Consider the following 21367-nt stretch of genomic DNA (forward strand, 5'->3'; position numbering starts at 1 on the left):
TGGAATAAGCACTTCAATTACTGCTAGTTCTGTTTCAAATTCAAGATGTTTCTTTGGCATTTTATATTTAATCTCCAGTAGTGCAACTGAAGTTCTGAATCAGCTGCTTCCACACCTTGGGCAAAAGAGGCTCTGAGACTTGATTACTGGAACATAAAACTTTTCCAAATTAGTTTTAATGAATTTATCTAGTATGTGCTGTACAGAGAATTAAAAAACTTTTTTTAAAAAAAGCAAAGCGTCAGATTTTGCAGTTACACTATGTGGATCACTGCGGACTGCTGAAAAACAAAACCATAACTTCAACCAAACAGCCGGATGAACAGGTTGATGGCTCAGCTATGTTGCAATGGAGGCAGAGGTACTGTAGAAGGCAAATGACCGGTTATACTCTGTGTTTTGCTGTAATTTTTTTAGATCCAGGTGCACAGCGCTAGAAGAACTTATACAAGAGTGTAAGACCTAATATTACTTTTTCTTTTACTTGTCGGGAGGATGTAGGGTCACAACAAACCCTTTCTAATTACTCCATTCCACATGTTCAGTTCAAGTGTACGCGCAGAACATCTTTTTTCCCCGCCAACCGCTTTCCTGCGGGGGGTGTGTGTATTACTCGTGTAATCGTATCCCAGCAGACTATTTACCTCCATCAGCAGCTCCTCGTAACTCGTCCTTTAGGTGTCCGAGCAGCAAGCCTCTCGAGTCCTTCAGCAGAGATGAGGTAATTCCCGTCACTGTCCTCCCCCAGTCGCCCAAGCGATGAGGTAAACGTGCCCCATCCAACGGGACAACAGCACGCGTACGGGCAGGCAGCGCCTCGGGCACTCAAATGCCTACAGCGGCGGAGCATTCATTGCACAGTTAGGAATCCCTGACAGTCACTACATTTAGCAAGATCCTTATCCAGTATTAAAGCATCCTGCACTGCTCTTTGCTTAGGTTCATCCTTTTTTAATTGTCCTCTTAACCTCTTGAAAGAACTTTCTTCCTACTTAAAAGCACCAACGAAACTGCAAAGCATCTCACGCACTGCGGTACAGGTCAACACTCTAGGAAGACCTCTGTATTAGAGCAGAAAGGCTCTATCAGCACAATTCGCCTCTGTTCTAGAACAGCAAAAGTGCAAGGGAAAAGAAAGAAATGACTCATTACTGTTTGTCTGGTACAAGTGCAATGACTCTGATTTTACTGGCAGACATTTAGCATGAACTCTGCACATCTTCGCTTAGCAGACCAGAGCTGCACCATGCAGATCTCAGCAGCTTCTCAAGGCAGCTCTGTCTTTGGGATTTGGAGAAGAAAAAGCAGAACAAGCTGACCATCCTACTCTTCAGTAACTGTCGCAAGGGGAGGTCAACCCTTCAGCTGCAAGGAGGCTTAATCTTTGGGTAGATCCAAAGCCCTTCATCTCACTTATTGCTACAGTGTAACACTGTCTTTTAAACATTTAAACATTTATGATTACCGAGTTTCATACAATTTCTCTGAATACCATTTATTTACAACCAAGTAACCTACCGCTATCTCTGTGGCGCTATCCAAGTGTCTGATGCTTCCGGCAGGCAGTGTCCACGCTGGAGTCTGGGGAATAAGCGAATGCACAGGCAAAAGTGGTGGCAGAGGCCGGGTAAGCACCGGTAGCCAGGGATCTGCTTTGCCACAGCTACCTGTGAGAAGTGAGCCACCCTCAGAAAGTGGATGTTGACCTGAAGGCCAGTGGAAAAAGAAACCAAGGAAACAAGTTGCAAGCTCAAGACACCAGGCCAGCACCCAGCTCTGCCACTCGTCCAGTAGGCCAGTGACACGAACGGCACGGCACAGCACTCCAGCCTGCAGATCCCGTCTGTCTGCCATTTCAAGGCTATCCGGTCACCCAACAGAACCGTCAAGAAACTCAGGCAACAAAATGAGTTTCTGTAAAGAAGCCAAGAAAAAAATTAAGCTCCTTCCATCCCCCTGCCCAGGCACACTACCTGACACAGCTTCCACTTGCTGAAATGCAGATTTGCTGGTATGGAAAACAGTGCACAGATTTGGTGATATCTTCAAGGTAAGCAACAAAACTTACTTTCTCTTAGATTACAATTTGAATTTATAAAAAAAAAAATATACCAACACCACAATAAGTACCTAAACTACCACAATCCTGTGATTCCACCACACACTCATGCATTGGAACTTCTGTTTTGTTTCCAATGATCTATTTCTGCAAATTTTCCACGCTGGCATCAGTTGTTTAAAAAGACCTAATTTCAAACTACATGATAATATGATACTGTTCCTGGTGAAAGAGACCTTAACCTTTCCCCCCCCCCGCCCCCGCCTCTCCTTACTTGCCTCTGCAAAGCTTATGTACAATTAAAAGCAAACAACTGCCTGTCAGTGCCAAAACTCCAGCTTTGTTAGCCCAACTTTGCCTTCCAACTGTACACAAAGCACCTGTCTAAAAGTTAAATACCAATGACCTTAGCTGGTAAAGCACAGTTAGCATTCAGTATTACTGTGCCCTTTCACTTCTCACATTTATTTTGCATGAATAAGCAAGCTTAGGATTCAGTTTTACTATCACAGCTGAGAGTACAGCATTGTATAAAACGTAAAAATATGTCTTTGCACGGACAGTTAGGCTCGGGATTATAAAAGGCAAGCATGCTATGCAAAAATAGACAATTGAGACAAAAATAAAAGCTGAGATGCAGTAACCGAACAACATTGCACTATTTGGGGAGCCGCTGCTCTTTCCCTTCCACAAAAACAACCCTGGAGTTACACATATCTCTCATAACCATACTAAATTTCCACTGCAATCTGGTATTAGGTTTTCTTTGTTTTACTAAAACTACCCCAGCTTAGATGAATAATCCTTTTTGTCAGGAACACAGATCTTCCAGTGATGCCCACGCTGACTGCAGCAACGCTGAGGAAGCTCGGAAGGAAATAATTCACGGAGTGCAAGATGCACAGCACAGCTTGAAATACAAAATGTGCAGTCATGGGCTAATCCTTTAGAGCTTAGCACAGGCCATGGCAAAATGACCTTTCCTGTACGCTGTGGGATGTAGCAAAAACCCCTGCTTCACAATGGGGTATTGTTCTCCACCTATGAGGGATCTTGCTAAAGCCATGCGTACTTCAGTTGCAAGAAGAGTAACAGAACTGTTACTCCTTCAGTCCTAGGCAATCAATCAGGTCTAAAGAGAAAATAGTTCTGCATTCCTCCACAGGAAAAAAAAAAAAAAAAAAAAGCAACACCCTACTGTTTGCAAAATGTACCACACTGTTAGTACATCCCAATTCCAGGTCCAAGGCCTTTATCCAGAAACACTCTTAAAACGCACCAGAATTGATGGAGTGTTTATAATTTAAAAGTTAATCGTTTTACTGGACTGGTGCCCAGTTCTGACTGCATGAATACCCCAGTATTTTCCAAATGTTCCTGTTCCCTGAAAAGAATGATAGCATTATAAATTAGAGACGCAGGAGGCTGTGATATTTCAACATGATTCCTCTGGTCCTTCATCTTATGAGAAAGGACTGGACTATAGCATTATACAATCAGTAAAGCTAAGTTTGTGGGTTTTTTTAATGGAAAAAGGGCATATTTAAAAGAGCTTTCTATAGAAAATAAAGTTTCAAGTCTCCATATTAAATCTTTTTGCTTTATAAACCAATGGAGTACTTCATTTGCACCAGTGCTATTGTGAATACATATACACAACACACCCGTGTTCAGCTCAGGAGTGCACCCAAAAATAGTCAGTGAGCACCAAGCCCAAGCCCGCCTGGCTCTCTCCAAGGCACCAACAGGAAAGAAATCGCAGAACTGTTACGGTTTTTTGCCCTAACTATATTCAGACACATACAATTTACTTCAAATAAAAAAAAAGTTGTTTGCCCAGGCTGACGCTATGCTGTAATAGCGTCAGCACAGATTTGGGGCAGCGGGGGGGAATAACTTTCCACTCACTCTAGAACATGACAACGCCACCAACATCCAAGTTTGCTGCATGTGAAGAAATTAAATCCTTCACACTGTTAAACAATTTAAAATGTACTTTAATTCTACAAATTTACAAGGAAAAAAAACCAAACCAAAACAAACCCAACAACAACAAAAAAAAAAACCCTAAAAATAAAACAGAAACTGTTCCAGGATTGTACTTCAAGTTTTCCTTTGTCAAATTCTGTAATGATCCTTGGCTTCTGGGGTTAATTCCAGTCCTCTAACGGAATGCAGCAGTTAGTTATACTCCACACCCAGCAAGAGCCTTTGAATCTGTGATGACATTTGACTTTTTTTCCCTGTGAAAAACATCTAGTCTCCCTGACACGAAGAACAGAACTGGGGCACTCAGAAATCCACTCACATGAACAGTTCTCTGGGTTTTTTTTTTTTTTGGTTGGTTTTTTTTTTTTACCCCTTTCATGTTGAGTTTAAAACTTGAGGCTGAAACCAGGTCCTGCAGCAGATGCTCCTTGATTTGTGGTGGTCAGATGAAAACCTGTGTCTTTCAGATCATCATCACCCTGCGAAAACCAATCACAATTCCTTTATCAGTAAGTGTCTCGACAGGTGTATTTACCTCTCCAACACAAAAATCTAAACAGCAACAAAAAAAAGTATCTTTAGGAGATGCAAAACAAATGCTTCATTTAGTGGCATCATAGCTAAGGTCAATGCAGAGCGTTACTCATGATCTTTAAACATTGGTATTTCAAAAGTTACCTTTTCTAAAGGCATCTCAAGTGTATTCCTAGTTCGTATACCTAATTTTGACTGCAAATGTGAAAGATGAAAAAAATTTGTGAGCACACTGTACAAAAAAAAAAAAAAAAATGTAAACTACACTTATTCAGCAGCTGATGAAACACACTCTGCATACCCTCCATGTCAATTTTTATACCCTCAAAAATCAAGGCTAAACAAACTTTTAGGCTATTTCGTCTGTTAAATTGGGGACAATAACTGTACAGTGCCATTTCATCTCTGCTGAGACATGGAAATAGTAATAAGGAGTTGATATGATAGGCACCTGGGGCCGTACCATGCTGTACTTACAAGGGCATCTTCTTCAGCCAGCTTTTTTTCAAAATGGCAGCACAATCCCCACAGACAGAACACCAGCCTTGCCTTTTTTGAATTCTACTCCAAATATTGGAAAAAGGAGACTGCTTCCATCCACAAGATGTGCATAACTTAGCAGGCTTTGGATTCTTTTTTCCAAAATAAATTTGCAGCTTTGAAAGCTTAGTTGAAAGTGTAAAACGAGGTACGCTTTCAAAGGAAATACTGTGATAAAACCAGGCATCATTTGTTTCTCAGATTATGTACTGAAATTACGATTTGTGAATACAACAATAATTGGGCCTGCGCTTCGAAAAGGGACAGAGGGAAAGCTGGACTCCTGTAGTGCCTCTCGTGCACGTACAGGTGAGTCTCAGGCTCCCAAGCCCCAGAAAGCTAACAAAACGCAGTCCACATGAACTTTTCCAAAAACCAGGCTTTGCACATCTCCGAGGACATCCCAAGTCTCTGTCGGCTGCCTCGCCCCGCTGCGCTTACCAACTGACTGTAGCCCAGGCCTCCCTCCGGCGGCCGGGGGCTGGTGCCGCGTTTCACCCTTTGCTGTTCGCTCTTTGCCGGCCAGGTGGGAAACATGGAGGGGTCGATGGGAAGGGGAGTCTCTCGGAAATACTCATGCTTCAAACCGTCTTCAGCAGTAATTCTTCTGGCTGGGTAGTACGTCAAAAAGCTGAGAAGTATTTAGGAAGACAATGAAATAGGGAAGAAGAGAGACAGAGGCACAGAAAAAAGAAGAAATTTAGCCCCCAAATTATAAATCCTTCAGAAACGCCGTTTAGAGGTTTCTGATTTTTAACAAAGAATTCTATTAATGGGTACGATTGCTGACATATGGGTGATCTACCATAGCTAGCTGATTCTAAAAGCATGCTTCCTACATGAACCTACAATTAATGGAACTGCATATCAAAAGCAGCTTTTGAAGGGATCTGTGTACGGAGGTATAAATCGTCCGACACCTCAGAACCTGTGGGTAGTCACATATAGCTCAAAAGGGATCCAGGATGGTTCAGTTAAAATATTTCACAATGCTGCTTTGCTTTTTACAGAAGATGACTGAGATTATATTGATACACCACAAAATACTGTAATATAGTGTAACTTAACTGTACAGCTTGTGATTGATTATTTTAAACTTTTTGCAATACAGAAACATGTTTTACTGTACTATTCATTTCACCAAACAGTATTTGGCCCTGACTAAGTAAACGCTTATATACCCTCGATTTGTACATGTAATGAGTTCCACTGACTTATGTGCACTTACTCATGTGTTTCTCTAAGTTCCAGACTCACATGAATACGACAGCGTTGTCATTCTTATCCAAAATAATGAAGACATAGCCCTGGCATAGCCAGATCAATTAAGAAGTAGGTGACACTGATGCGATATCCATCTTTATTAAGACGAGTTGTGCTTGGACCTTCTGAAAGGTGATCTAACGTCCAATGAATTATTCACAACTCATTCAAAAACCTGGAGCAGCATAATTCTTAAAAATGGAAAAGACTGAAATCCTCCCCCCCTTTTTTTAAAAGTATTTTTTTTTAAATTTAGTTTTTTAAAATAGAGACAAGTTCTAAGTTAGATCTGAAATGCAATCATTTCCACTACTTCATGTCATGAAAGTTAATGGGAATATTAGGGGACGGAACAAAACTCTCTCAAGCCACTGTCAACATTTTAAAGAAAAATGAACTGGAAGGCAATCAGAATGCACCACCAGAGTTAGCTAAAAGGACTGCCAGAACATCAGATGTGACAGAACTCATAAACATTGAAAATCTAGGAAAAAAAACCCCAAGATTGCTCTTTTCCTAATTCTTTAATATGATCTCTAGAACGTACTGCTTTTTTTCCTTTTCTCAACTGTAATTTAATTGTTTTAACAGGACCCATCAGCAGACTGCATGATAGGTGACTCGCCACATAATTAAACATGACGTGAATGAGCTAAAACTACTACTAAAACATGTTTTTATTCTTCTAGGATATAGGTGTGCAAGAATAATCTTGGACTGAGGTTTAACAGCAGGTGTTAAGAGCACGGTACACTGAATAAAGCTGTTGCAAGGAACGTCACAGACAAACTTCAAATACACCGGCACTTTTTGACAAGGTTAAACGCACTGAAACACCATGTTTCACCACAAGCCATCTTCCACCACTGGCACAGCACCTGAACACGTTTTCCCAAGGATACCCTAGAAGCTAGGACTTACTTGTTCATCAGATCGAACCCCTGATCAGAGAGGAGTGCTCCAAATCTCTTGCGTAGATTGTTGTAGGGATATTCTGTGAATGTCATCTTTTTTACTGCTGGCAGCTCATTGTAACCAGGCCAGATTTTTTCGCTTGGAGTACCTAGATCCTGTAAATTAAAATATCTCCTTAATAAACTCATTCTAGAGTGCAACCCTTCTGCTTATTCATTATGCAGCTATAGGAGTTGGTAAGTATCCAGGGAAAACAGACAAAAGACAAATCATGATCTTAGCCTCCTGTAAGCGTTGTAAAACAAGAATCAGAGAAATGAGCCTTTTATTAAGGCTGAATCGCCATCAAAGAGCAACAAGCACTTTTAGTTTCCTACTACTCTAATGTACCAGCCTCTAAAACCAGTCCGGATCCAAAGTTGTTAAAAATGTTACCTTAAAAACTTTGTTAATCTGGTCAATTTCTGATTTCCCTGGAAACAGTGGTTTCTGCGTTAACAGCTCTCCAAATATACATCCTACCGACCACATGTCTATCGCCGTCGAGTATTCCTGAAAAGAAGGAATATATTACACCTTCTGAAATCAGTAAGATACTTTCACTGACTTGTTTGGGGTTTTGTTGTTGTTTTGGTTTGGGGTTTTATTTGGGATTTGGGGTTTTTTTTCCCCTCAAAGATCTGAACAGAACACATACAGTCATTCCAATACCCAAGGCACGGGTCTCAACTGTATTTAAAAGTTAAAATTACTGTGAATTACAAGTCATACCCATATACACCACTACTTCAGGATGAATGTGAAAAATCTTCAGTGTTGTCTTTCTTTTTCCCTCACAAACAGAGCATCACAACTAGCAAAGCATTCTAACTTGCACTCTCTTTCACAGAGATCCTTAACGCTTATTTTGCCACAACAGCAATCTCGGGTTACGGGGACAAACCCTGGCCTCCATTGTCCGCCTCTTCTCTTGAGTGTAGCCATTTCTCTGATTACAAGAACATCTTTGAAAGGTAGCATAGGGCTTCTTTCACTTTTGCACCCATTTTTGGGGGTGGTAGTGCAGTATTTTTTCCTGGCATGGCTCTTGCCACTGAAGCCCTACAGAACCCTACTGATTTCATCCAGATTTCACTTACGAAACGGGTCATCAGTAGGGAACATCGCCAGAATGTTGCCAGTACCTTGTTCTGCTCTCAGGTGTCACAAATTTTAGACTCAGTTAAAAAAAAAAAAAAAAAATCCAGCTGCCTAAGATGCCAATGACCTTTTGCACCAATCCAGGAGAAGTCCAGCAGCACTACCACATCAGCATTCTAAAGGAGAAAAACTCAAATCTGTCACCCACCCACCTTCTGTCTGTGGAAGACGGAACCTTTCTAGCTGTGTTATTAGGAAAAATAATACCGAACAGTCAGAATTTCCACCTCTAACTCAATATAAAGAATCAAGCACACTCATACTTTGTTCATAAATTATAAAATAAAGTTAGTCTGAAGAGTCATTCCTCTGGCAGCCAGAGGAACAAGGAGAACCATACCTTGGCTCCAAGCAGCAACTCTGGAGCCCGGTACCAAAGCGTCACAACCACTGGTGTGTAAGGCTTCAGTGGAGATCCGTATTCTCGGGCTAGTCCAAAATCTCCCACCTAAATGAAAATTGGTAATTAGCAGCATTTCCAGCATCGACCACACCATTTACTAACAGTGCCAATACGTGTGGGCCATGTTGGCTGTTGCATGGCTTCCAGCCTTCAAAACCAGCCACACAGAATACACTGTTTCTCATGGGCCTGCCTTGTCTTTTTCCACTGAAGGGAAAAAACATTCTTCCCCTTCCTCAGGCCAAGTAAGAGTTCCTGTTATTGATCACCTTGACAGAAAGCTCATATGGCAGGGGGAAAAACGCCGCCAAACAACAACAACAGATGCTGACTTCAACTTGGCAAGCAAGAAAAAAATTCAAAGTCCAATTTTCCTGAGAAAGGGAAAGGCTTAACAACAGTAACAGCTGTAAGATGTAAATAATGGCAATGTAAATACAATAGAATATAAGTACAATTTCCTGGTTTCGGCTGGGATAGAGTTAATTTTCTTCCTAGCAGCAGGCATAGTGCTGTGTGTCTAAAATTTAGAAGTAAAAATTTAAATGTTATGTCCTGATCTTATTAGTACTGCTTTTCTCTTAGATTTTTGTAAGAAGTCAGTGAAGGGTTAGATAGATTTTTAAAGTGCGCAACTTTTTTTTAGACTTTTTCTTCGTAAAGAAAATCTCCATCTCCACCAGTAACTGCACAGTTCAGCACTACTACAGGGATTTATATTCTTTATTAAGCCTCACAGTCTCTCAAGTTGAAAGAGCAACCCCGGTTCACTCTTTCACAACTGTATGTTTTACAAGCCACGCCTCATACCTCTTAAAGATTAACGCAAAACATTCTGTCCAGCTCGTGACATAGCTATAATGCCGTGCAATTCTGCAATACAAGCTTTTTCATAAGTGTGGTGTATTTCATGTAATTCTTACTTTTAAAATGCCTGAATGACTGAGCAAGAGGTTGGAAGTTTTCAGGTCTCGGTGAAGTATCCAGTTGTCGTGAAGATGCTTGACTCCTCGCAGTAACTGAATCATCAAGGTTTTCACTTCACCTGAAATGATAAAAAATAGCCAAATACATTTAAGAGGAGAAATCTATCTTTAAATTTTTTTTGTTTGGAGAACAGGAAAGGGGGCAGGGGGAAGAAAGGGATGTCAAGTTTAAAGTACAGTATGGACTGCACCATAAAAAACATGTCACAGAACAAGAGCAGTTAAACCCACAGAGCTGCCGATAAAGCAAAGTTAATTTGGATAGCTGGAACGCATCCAAATAACACTCAGAAATTAATGCCTCTCAAAAACATGGGAAGCGGCCAAAATTAAAACCCAGCGTTCTTTTCCAGTTTAGCACAGGGGAAACTCCCTCCATTTCACATCTGAACGTCCACTTCACCCTAAGCATGCAAACTGGACTCATCAGCCAAATGTCACTTGAATAGCAGTGCTCCCAGCCTACGATCCTATCTTAACTTGCATCAGTAAAATCAGACCGAACAGGGAAAAGGCAACGAAGCCTCTGTTCCAAAGAACACTCACGGGACGTTCCAAGGCAATACACGTCGCCGTACAAAGCTAGCTCTCTGGTGTCAGTACAGCCCAAAGACACTGAGGTTTGTGTTGGCTGGTTTTCCAGTTTTGAGAGCTGTAGGAGACTATGGCAAACAGTACCTGGTAGAAATGGTTGCTTCATTGTTTCCATCAGGCTCTTGAGATCGTGTTCTACATAGTTCATTACAATATAGATTTTATCCATATTACTACCTACAACAATTTCCTAAAACACAGAAACAAATTATCAAAACAAGCACATAGTATTTAAAAAGTATGCAAAACCAAACTTTAGAAATTTACTGGCAAGAGGATAAATGGAGCCTGCCATGGTTAAAATCCACAGCAAATGTATTTTTCTATGGAAAAACACCAACCCAGCTCACTTTTGCAAAATATCAGATTATGCAGAGACAAGTAATGTCTATATAGTTTTATGGGTAGTATACCACTGTTTACAGAAACAAGCTCTGCAACTAATGCTAACATTTTTATAAGGCATTTTAAAAGCCAAGAGGCAATATTTCAAGAACAAAAACGCTTTTGAAACAGAAGATTGTGGCCTTACTCTGACAGTGACAATATTTAGATGTTGAGCTTTCAGAATAGTATTTATTTCTCTCAGAGAAGTAATGGGAAAGCCTTCCTTTTCCTTTTCCATTTTCAGTCGCTTCAGAGCCACAATTTCATCTGCAAAGAAAACGGAATTAACTGCACATTTCCCACCACATAGCTAATAAAATACACGTTAAGAGGTCCCCCAGTGTTCTGTCACTGACTTAATTTATTTGAATGCAAACCGTTACTCAAGACACACTGTTGAACCAAGAAGAGTCAGTCTCACATTAGCAAAGTAAAAACAAAAAACCCCACCACCAACCACAGAAGATTCCCAAGTTTAAAGAATAAAATCCAAAACAATCCAAAAGCTGCATCATGGATTTTAGTGTATTCCAATATAACTCACCCAGAAAGTAAAGAAAAAGTGTATCTAACTCTGAACTCCTCGCCATAGTCAGAAAGATAAGACAGCAAACAGAAATGCCTCAAATGCAGTTTACCACTGTTTAAAGACCCAACTTGAAACGAAGGTGCTACTCAAAATGTTACTGAGGCGAACTATTAAATACATGTGGGTTTTGCATGATATTGTGGAGAATAATGGTTATGTCAGTCTCAGAGGGGGCCTCAAGACAGAGAAGGAAGAGAAAAACAAGCTCATGGTAGTTGTCCAGCAGACAAGTGAACTCAGAGAAACCACGATGCCAGCTGTATACCACTGCTCCTCACAGGAGGCCAAATGGTCTTCTTATTCTAAAATAAGCAGAGGAACCAAGGCATCCAGAATTTGAATCTGTCACCAAAATCACAGCTCGTCAGTTGGAACCTGAGAATAACCCTCATTTCTGTCTAGGCCTGCTTCAGAACATAGTGCTTTTCACAAGCTCTTCACCATCGGCCAACTCTATTTAAAACTGCAGATATTGAATTTATGGTGCTACAGTTGCCCTTGAAAATGACCAGCTTGCTAGAAAGTAAAGTATCGCTGGTGATGGCAACCCTACAGGGAAACCGAGGTCAGAGCCAAAAGAACAGATCACATCCTGCTATGCATTATCTTTTTCCAGGAAAAAGTAAGTGGTGCACTAGTATCACTATTTTTGTTAAACTATCAAAGCCAATATTTCTTTCACTTGAAGAATCACCATGGAAGAGGAACATATAAATGACTTGATGGTTGGCTCTTGTACCATTCATAGGAAATGCAATAGTTTCTTCAAGACACTTGCCCTTACAAACCAGATAAGCAAAGAGATTGAGGTTTAAAAATATACATCCACTTGCATACACAAGAACTGTTTTTTTGAGAGGGAGCTTAAAAAGAGCGACATTTCTTTCTACAACAAAATACTGCAGTATATACTCACTGCACACCAACCGCTGCTTCATGAATTCTCTAACTGGTAGCTGTGCTTACAGTGACGCCTGGTGGAACATTTATAGAAAATTCTGCAAACTTCCAACCTGGTAACTACAGCAGATCGCAAGCCAGAAATAACTGCCTCTCGAGCCAGAAACTGCAATGTTACTTGTTCTACACCATCACGGCTAATACAGAGATTACTTCTGAACTCAAAGAGCTGCAAGTGAAGCCCTTATATCAAAGTCCACATCCTATTAAAAAGCACAGATTATTATTGATACTGAAGAAAGTATTTTAGACAGATTTTGTTCATCAGTGAAAAATGCAGAACCGTAATTTGCATACAACTGCAGCCCTAAATACCATGAAGATAATAACTGGAGACCACTTGTACTAACCAGTCTTCTTGTCTTTTGCTCTGTACACTACACCATATGTTCCTTCTTCAATCCTGTTCAAACACTGAAATTCCTCCACGCTACGACATCCCTGAAAAAAACCAGACGGACAGCACTTACTCCTCCACCATCTGGGGGAGGGTTTTGCTTGGTTTTTCAAGAAGACATAAGGTAAACTTCAGCAACTTTAAGGAAGAGTTAAAATTTACCAAGAGAATTCAACGATATGGCTCGCCATGTGAGAAAGGTATCTTTGGGGTTTATTTTTACTTGGATCTCTGAAGGAATCCTGGACGGAATCTGTGTTTTAGTAGATTAACTAAATTATTTCATTAGCTCATCTCTCATTCACCTTTGCACAGAAAAAACTGAAATTTCTGCCACAATGGCAAAGGCGAGAACTCAGCACCTTAGACCGATACCTTTCACATAGTTCAGTTAATAAAAATATGCTTTCTCTTCCTATTTCTACACTTTGCTGTTGGCTACAAAAAAAAGAACCACCACCATCAGTTTCCATTTACGTTAACGAAACTCTTCTCTCACAAGTATCTATTTTCAGATAGCAATACCAAGATATCAGAGTATCAAATGTATCACTACATTCTTTTCTATATCTAAAAGAGTAATCTCATTTTTGCTCCATGCACATGTTTTCCTCGTCAAAAAAAGACAGCAATATTTCACACTGAAATGTGTATTTTGTGATGTTGAGTCAGCAAGGCATATTCTGCCCATAAACTCATGCACAAATACGTGTCTATGCTGTTAACAAAGCAGCTAGGGAAATCCATTTGCCTATGATATTCTCAAGCATCCTTTAAGTGATCCTCTACCTGAAGCGCAGGAAGATACTTAGGAAGCTCTTGTTTCAGTTCAATGGGGGAGGAAGCCGGTGAGTCAGGAATATAGTCTCCTTCTGTCATTGCATTGGAATGAGGGGTACCCTCCCCTACTTCCTCCTCTTCTACATCACTTCCTGCTGAATCTCGGTCAAACCTCGACTCTGTAACTTTAAAAGTCAGAATCAGTCATGGAAAGAGGGAGCTCTTTGGAACAATTAAGTTCAGCTTTAGACAAATAAGGGTAGCGAAACACCGATCGCTATACGTGAGATAGTGTGCCACTTATGCAGCTTAAGTTACTGCAACAATAAAGATTAACGAGAAGCCTGATTTCTCCTCTTTGCAGAGATGATGCTTTCAAGAACTCCTTTACAGTCATGTGCATACAATTTCCAGCGTTGAATACAGCAATGTCAGAAAAATAAATCTTTACACTAACAGAATGAGAGAAAACTGACCCAGTATATCTCATTCTGACTACAAAGCTTTTTTGATGATAGGACAGGACAAGAGACCCAAAATGAAAAAAGAAGGAAACATCAGCTCATCAGACTAGGATCTGATTTCCTCTAAACACAGATCTTGGAACTGATTTCAAGGAATTTCTGATTCTGACATGAGAATGGCCCCAAAATGCCAAATATATGGTGCTTTAGAATGATGTCAAAACTGCAATAAGAAATACATTTAAAATATTTAAAAATATTTGTAGAAATAGATTTATTTGGCTGCAAAAATTCAGCCAAACACTTCTTTAAAAATTCAGTATTTGCATTGTACCAACTGGGATGTGGTTTCCATTCTCCCGTTCCTCCTCTTCACTCATTTCTTCCTCGCTCACCTCTTCTGCAAAACAGAATCAAATGCAGCTGAATAAACTCAACACTTGTGTAGTTCCTCGTAAGGCAGATCGCTATTGAAATGCTTTTCTGATTCGCCAGGCCTTCTTCACCACATCTGGTTAGTGACCTTGTACTTCTGTTTCACTTGGAAAGCAAATGCTTCCCCTAACTCAAAAGAACTGCACCTTTCAGCTTCCAACAGGGAACACAATTCTTACCAGTTATCTGGGAATTAGGGGATGGGGGCAGGTGAATAAATTAAGTCAGGGAACTTATGAATATTTGCTTATTAACTGTAATCGAGTTTAAGGAAAAACACCCAGCCATCAGAGCACGCTTTTGTGCCTTTTCTTTACTAATTAATGACAAGAATGGCTGTAAGTACTTTTGTACTAAACCTTTTTTTATTATGTTCATTTATTTGCACTGGCATGAAAAAAAATCTGAAATTTGCAACTGAAAATAATTCAAAATGACACAGACATTTGTATTTCACCACCCCCCAAATAAGTGCAGAATTGTTCTCTACAGAATATTTGTTATGTTACAAAACTACTCGAACTGTTAGCCTTACACCACTTAGGAAGACAAAAACGGCTTTCAGTTTTCTAATCTGGCTTCTTAGACGAATAATTGGTATTACCTCTATATAAAAGGATAGAATATGACTTGTACTTGTTTTTTTTCTTTTTAGTTATCTTGACCTGTGAGGTCTCAGCCTATCCTAGACTAAGAGAAAAGGAAAATGTTCAAATAAAACAATACAGAATGAGACACAAAGAAAATCATAACACACCATTCTAGGACCTGCTTTATGTTACTCACCAGCTGACTGCTCAGATACTTCCTCAGAATTGCTTCCTGTCTCCTCCTCCTCCTCCTCCTCTTCTCCTTCTTCCTCAGAACCTTCACTGCTAGACTCTTCTTCCTCTTCTTCCGAGCCTGATCCAGATTCTGTTCAGGAATAATCAAACACATAACTTAAGTAGGCACACACTCTAAGAGCAGTGTTTCCTCAACAGACAACTGTACAATTAGTTACATCTACTAAATTGCATCTTATCACCTGATGAAGACTCTGCTGAGCTGGTTTTTCTCTCACTGTCACTGATGTCTTGCAAGTCTGAAAGAGGATCTCTCTCTTCCGGTTTCTCTTCTTTTACTGTTGAGACCATAAAAATTAAAAACAGGGTACTGACTGAATGTCACTTCTACTTGTAAGACTCTGAATACCCAGATAACTGCTTTACTTTGGCCATTACATTTTTGCTGAACATTCTGTATTGGAAATACAGAACACACAAAAGAAAATTCACACTCTGCTCAAAAGACAAACAGCTTTTCTGAATTGCAGTGGTGCAGGGTCAACAGCCAAAAATGTGGAATATCCACCTTTTGGTTTTTTAAACATGATATATGCCTAAATCCCTTTAGGTGCAATTAAAAAAAAAAATAAAGGTAACATGGTAACAAGTATCAGCACAACACAGTCTCGCTAAGGTGTGTACGTACAGCTCTCACTACCAGCACTCGTGGTTCTAATGCAGCCCCTCTGGACCATCATGAAATAGCAGATGCAAATAACTTTTGATCAGTCAGACAGTAGCTTCAAAGGACTTACTGCCTGCCTCCACCTGGAATTTCAGCCGATTACATTCTGCAATCGGCTTACTTTAAATAGTTACGCTTATTTTTACAGCTGCACACGTTAGCAAAGCAGACACAGAGCTGAGCTTTTTTAACCAAAGATACTTTTATGGCAATTGCGCAAGTTCTCCACTCACAGTCAGGACCTTCTAGGCACGGGAAGGATCATTTTCTGGCTTAGAAAACAAATTTCACCATCTAACCAGAATACTGCCTTAAGCATTTATTTTCCTCTACAAGATGACAGTATCAGTGATGTTTAAACTATATTGATCCCTGTAAAGTAACTTTTTAAGGTAGCTGAGTTCCTAACAACAAATCCAACTGGAGCTAGTGTAAACAGTCCCTTTTTAATCTGCAAGGGAATTAAACTACAAAATTTTAAAAATTCAGTCAGCTGCTTCTTTCATCATTGAATCAAGTCATTTTACTTCATACTACAATTCTACAAATATATACTCCTACTACTAAGAAGGAAAGATTCATCCAATTTGTCACTTGCTCAATTACCTGCAAACCCAGCGTTGCTTTAGAAAACAGTACGTATGTACACATTCATCAATATTCCAGAGTTACGCAGGCGTGGCTGAAGTGGACAATACTTTCAATAGAGTACCAGGGATACACATTTACTACTAAAAATTAAACACTACCCCAGAACAGCTCCTCCTAGCCCCAGGCAAAGACGTTATAAAGTGGCACATGCTACCTGGTTTCCTGCTATCTCCTTGCTCAAGCTTGTCTCTTTGCTGTCGTAATGGGCTGCGACTCCAGGGTCTCATTTTTACTTTGTCTCCATATTCTTCCCTCACTGTTCTATGGTGTGCGGAAACTAGGGAAAACAAAACCGGAAAAAATTGTTACACCTCCCTGCCCTAATTAGAATAATTCTGCCTGCCACAACCACCTGCTTTGCATACTTTTCATTTTTCCTTATGAACTGAAGGGTAATGGGGAGGAGTGGAAGTGGAACCTAACGGTATCTAGGACAATAAAGGACTAGGATTTACCTCATGCACAATAAAATATGGGTTTGTACTACGCAGAGAAAGGTGCTGCCGTACTTGGGAAACAGAAGCAAGATGCCCTATATACTACACAGTGAACGCCCTGAAACTAAGGCATTAATGCCAGAGATAGAAGTGGACAGACCAGGAAGATACATAGAAGAATAAAAACAGCTAAGGGTTAGAAGGAGCTGACAGAACACTTAGAGCAATGAAAATAACTACAATGAAAGGCTAGATAGGTTGAACAATATCAGTGTAAATACCAAGCACAAAAAGGAGCTGTTCGGTATGAGCCAAAAGAGAAAGAATGGCAATAAATATGGCTGCTTCTGCTACTCTTGAACAATCTGTCATTTGATCACAGGAATGGGCTCTGATTTTTACCTCTGAAAGCTGGGACAAATGGAGATCCTTTAACCAAAAGTGATCTGAACTTAGATTGCAAGTATCTGATACGCTATGCAAAGTGAGGGTTCATGCGTAGCAGTTAATTTCAATAGCTCAGTTATCAGATCTTCCCCACTTGACTCCCACTACAGCCTTTTTCATGGCTGAAGTACTTACATGATCCCTCTCCCTCCCTTTGCAATTTATTTCCCCAAATCCTTAAAACACTTAATTTTGAGACTTCAACCTCTATCCAATTGGGTTAGACTCAGCCAAAGAGTTCAGAAGTGACTGGGATCATGACAGGTACACACACACAGACAATGTGAAGTACATGGATTTTGTTTTTCTAAGAAACCAAGCTAACAGAGAGAGGCAAAGGAACACTTACTGACTAAGCAATACGCCGTGATATCTAAGGCATATGACATTGTTTTATTTCCCCGTGTAGAACTTAATAGATTCCCTCCCCGACTATGTACGAGCCTCTCCCCACCCTCCCCCCCAATTTTTCTTCTTTTTTTTTTTTACATTCTGGCATTGACCTGAGTAAAAAATGCTTCCTATACCTCCATTCCACCATTGTGTCAGCAGATGGTAAGCACAAACAACATTTATACAGAGACAGTTACCTTCTCTTCTGGCTTCCCGCTCCTTACGTCTTTCTTCAGCTCGCCTTTCACGTTCTTTTTGCTCCCTTTGTTCTTTTTGCTGCTCTCTGATTTTTCTCTCTCGTTCTCGCTCAAGTTGCTCCAGACGATCTCTAAAAAAAGAATTAATTTTTTGTTACATTACAGTTCCCTACAAATTCAGCTTACGAAGTAAAGGAAAACTGTTTTTCTATAACAAACTACAGGGCCATTCAATGTCCTAAGCAACAATACCACTGATTGTGCATCAGTCAAAAACAGACGTAGCTTTTCAGCTGATCCTTTAAAAACACTGTTTCAAAGACAAAGACCATGTGCTCCCAAACACGTGAGCTTCTGCACCCTTATCAGGATTTAAGCAGAAATTAAGCAAGTTCAGTTAATAAATCCCTTGACACTATGCAAAACTAGTTTGCGCTTTTTTTTTATAGCAAAACATTGGCAACGAATTCACCTAGAAATATTTGTTGTAATTAAGTCACTTACAAAGGTAATTAAAGTCAAGAACACATTTTCATCAGACAACACATTCACAGGAACATGGCACTGGCATCGGATCTTACAAGTTTTTGCTCTGAATTTTTTTGTCAATGAAACAATGAAAAAGTTAGAGATAGATTTAGAGGAGGAAGCTCTTCATCTCTCACAGGGGAGGGAGGGATGGGTGTACCTCTCCCTCCTGGAATGCTCCCTTGCCATTTCTCTCCGTTTCTGTCTTTCCCACTCACGACGGGCTTTATCCTGCTCTTCTCTGTGTCTCTTCCTACGCTCATGTTCCCGTTCTTTCTCTTTCACTCTGGCATGTTTCCCTAAACAAACAAAAATGAATTTTGGAGTGTTACTATTCAAAATATTTAGCGTTCCTATTTTTAAAACGCAAAACTAGGAAGGATGATACTTACGGTAACCTATTTTCATGTTCTCTGTTATTTTCTTAATGTAAAAATCCTGACTGAAAGGGTGTTGGAAAATTAAAAGATTATAAGATCTTGCACAAATACTTGCATTAAAACCAGAAAAAGGCTGTTAGTAATATGAATACAACATGAAAGTTTCTAGAAAGGATATTTTTTCCTTTACAGTCAGGTACAAAGATCATAGCTCAGCGCACTCACTCAGTGAAGCCAAAAAGAAGCTTAACAGACTTCAAAGAGTAAAAGTAGACTCTATGTCCCTGTCCCAAAGTGACTACTGTCCTCTCAAACACTTATATACTCCTGTCATTCCCATAAGGGCATTAAATATAATCAAAGAAATAATATAAATTCCTTTGTCTTATCCACCTGACGTGTCTTCTTTAGTTTAGTTATTGTTATTTACTTTCTACATAGTGCCTGTTTGGCTTCCCCTTGGGAAGCTACCAGAAATGTTATCCAAATGCAGTAACAACCACCTTCTGCTGAATGACTACGATGTCGACGTTTCTCTTTCCTCTTCTCATCTTTTCTATGATGGGTTTTTTCTTTCCGTGACATCTGCTGTGGTGGTTTTATAGCCAAGGAATCATCTTCTTCTCCTCTAAAATGCAAGACAAATTAATAAACTCAGGAAGGTTACATGTACTATCAAACAGACTGTGTGTTATTTCCTCTTCTCTCCATTTTGAAAATAATGCATTTTTTCCTATTTTATTTATATTAAAGTTCATTTCCATAATATCCCTGAACCAAGGCATTAACAGTACCTTACAGAAAATCATAGTCACATGGATGAGAAGTTAAGCTATTATTAGATGTGCACTTTTCAAACACAAGCAAACTGAGGATGAATTAAGCACTGAAGAGAACTCAGCAGGCCTGCTTTAACTGCATCTTGAGCGAAATATTTTATTACTGGGTAGTGGCCAAAATTGGCCCACAATTTTGTTAAGCCTTAATCAGTACTTCAAAATGATACCCTGGCATGTTCTACGAACAGAAAGCAAGATGGCACATCTGCGTGCTAAAGAAGTTAAACTCTTCCCCTTCAGATATTTTTGAACCCTCTTCTCAGTACTTCTAAAGGTTAATTTCAGCAACTCTTCCTAAGGTAACAAGGTTATTCTCTTATTCTTACCTGTCTTCCATAGAGTCTTCCCTCCTGTAAGGTGAATTTCTGATTGTTATTTCCATGCGATGATCTCTCAACTCCCCCTCTTCAAGAGAATCCCGCTTTGAATCCCTATCATCTGACTGTGGTAGAAACACAAGAAAGGGCAAAACCAAAATGCAATTAATTTTTGTGTCACAAAATGAAAAAAATTAAACAGTACTCAACTCTTCCATTCCTGGCTCAAAAGCCATCCTCAACTGGTCGCACCAGTAAAGTATGCTAACTTAGGAAGCAGAGTTTTCACAGTTGTAAGCAGCCAAATGCGGTTTGATTGCAATTATACTGTACCTCTGCAAATTCAATATAATTAGACAAAATTAAACAACGATTAAGGAGGATTGCATTAACCATTGTGACTTTTTTTCCAAAAGAATTTTGTATGTAATTGTATGAAGCCAAATAGTAACATAAGAGTTATTCAAGAACAATTATTTAAACCCATTCTTCTATAAACTCTTTGAAAGGTTTTTACTTGAACTGCAACTTCCAGTTAATTATATTGATTTCTCTACCTTTTCTAACCAACAACTATGAAACAAAGCACAGTATACAACGTAAGGCCAATGAGGTCTTAGCAAAGCACTGTATTTTTATCAAACTTCAGAATTAGAGATCACACACAAAACATGCATAAAAGCACAGAGGAATTCCACTGACAGGGCAAGAAGCCTTGTTCTCATCAGAAAATGAGGATACAGGCACCGAAGCTCCTCAGGTTTCATTAGAAATGTTTGCGTATCAAAGGGTAGCTTACATTTTTCATACGTTTTATCTCTGCCTTCTCTTCTTGCTCCTTCCTTCGCTTTTTTTCCTGAAGAATTTCATCTAAAGTTTTCACTTTCCAAGAATCCTTTTCATCACCCATTTGAGTTAAAAAAAAAAAAAAACTGAAAAAGACCACGACATTAATGAAACCTAGGTTAACTACACGGTCCAACACAGTTCTGTCTATTTGGCATTGACTTTTTATAAGCAGGCAAAGGCTTCGAGTATCACCTTCGAGTAAAGTCAAGTCGGGCTTGACTTGAAACCAGGAAACCCCGTTTCAAACCGAGAAGCACACGCGGCCTTTGCTACGCACTTGGGGACCCGCCCGAGTAAAACGGGAACACCGTCTACAAACAAG

General features: G+C 39.8%; 1 protein-coding gene across 5 annotated transcripts; it reads right to left on the reverse strand.

Annotated features, from left to right (window-relative positions):
- Positions 1-2: 2 nt before the first annotated feature.
- Positions 3-21260, reverse strand: LOC104034812 (cyclin-dependent kinase 11B). 5 transcript variants are annotated; one of them, XM_009487909.2, is made up of 21 exons: positions 20996-21260; positions 20206-20321; positions 19544-19668; positions 18821-18959; positions 18133-18263; positions 16813-16935; positions 15523-15618; positions 15282-15410; positions 14395-14460; positions 13606-13781; positions 12770-12860; positions 11016-11137; positions 10568-10673; positions 9827-9948; positions 8841-8948; positions 7736-7852; positions 7307-7455; positions 5564-5753; positions 4419-4527; positions 1519-1667; positions 3-833 (listed from the first exon to the last, which is right to left on the reverse strand). In XM_009487909.2, exons 1-19 carry the CDS (start codon positions 21104-21106, stop codon positions 4435-4437), a joined length of 2310 nt encoding a protein of 769 aa, XP_009486184.1. In that variant the 5' UTR covers positions 21107-21260; the 3' UTR covers positions 3-833; positions 1519-1667; positions 4419-4434. The 5 variants fall into 5 exon arrangements, with proteins under 5 accessions (XP_009486184.1, XP_075577874.1, XP_075577876.1 ...); XM_075721759.1 differs by lacking the exon at positions 3-833 and having other exon boundaries at positions 1639-1667; positions 13606-13775; XM_075721761.1 differs by lacking the exons at positions 3-833; positions 16813-16935 and having other exon boundaries at positions 1639-1667; positions 13606-13775.
- Positions 21261-21367: the final 107 nt, after the last annotated feature.

The sequence above is a fragment of the Pelecanus crispus genome, chromosome 15 (assembly GCF_030463565.1).
Source record: "Pelecanus crispus isolate bPelCri1 chromosome 15, bPelCri1.pri, whole genome shotgun sequence".
Classification (NCBI taxonomy): Eukaryota; Metazoa; Chordata; class Aves; order Pelecaniformes; family Pelecanidae; genus Pelecanus; species Pelecanus crispus.

Bases quoted from the DNA above. Each gene is read 5' to 3' on its own strand.
- LOC104034812 (XM_009487909.2), bottom strand. From the start codon at position 21,106: ATGGGTGATGAAAAGGATTCTTGGAAAGTGAAAACTTTAGATGAAATT. The intron at 10,674-11,015 runs GTAAGGCCACAA...TCTGTGTTTTAG, and splicing joins TAAATATTGTCACTGTCAGA to GAAATTGTTGTAGGTAGTAA. The intron at 9,949-10,567 runs GTACTGTTTGCC...TTATCATTTCAG, and splicing joins GAAGCAACCATTTCTACCAG to GTGAAGTGAAAACCTTGATG.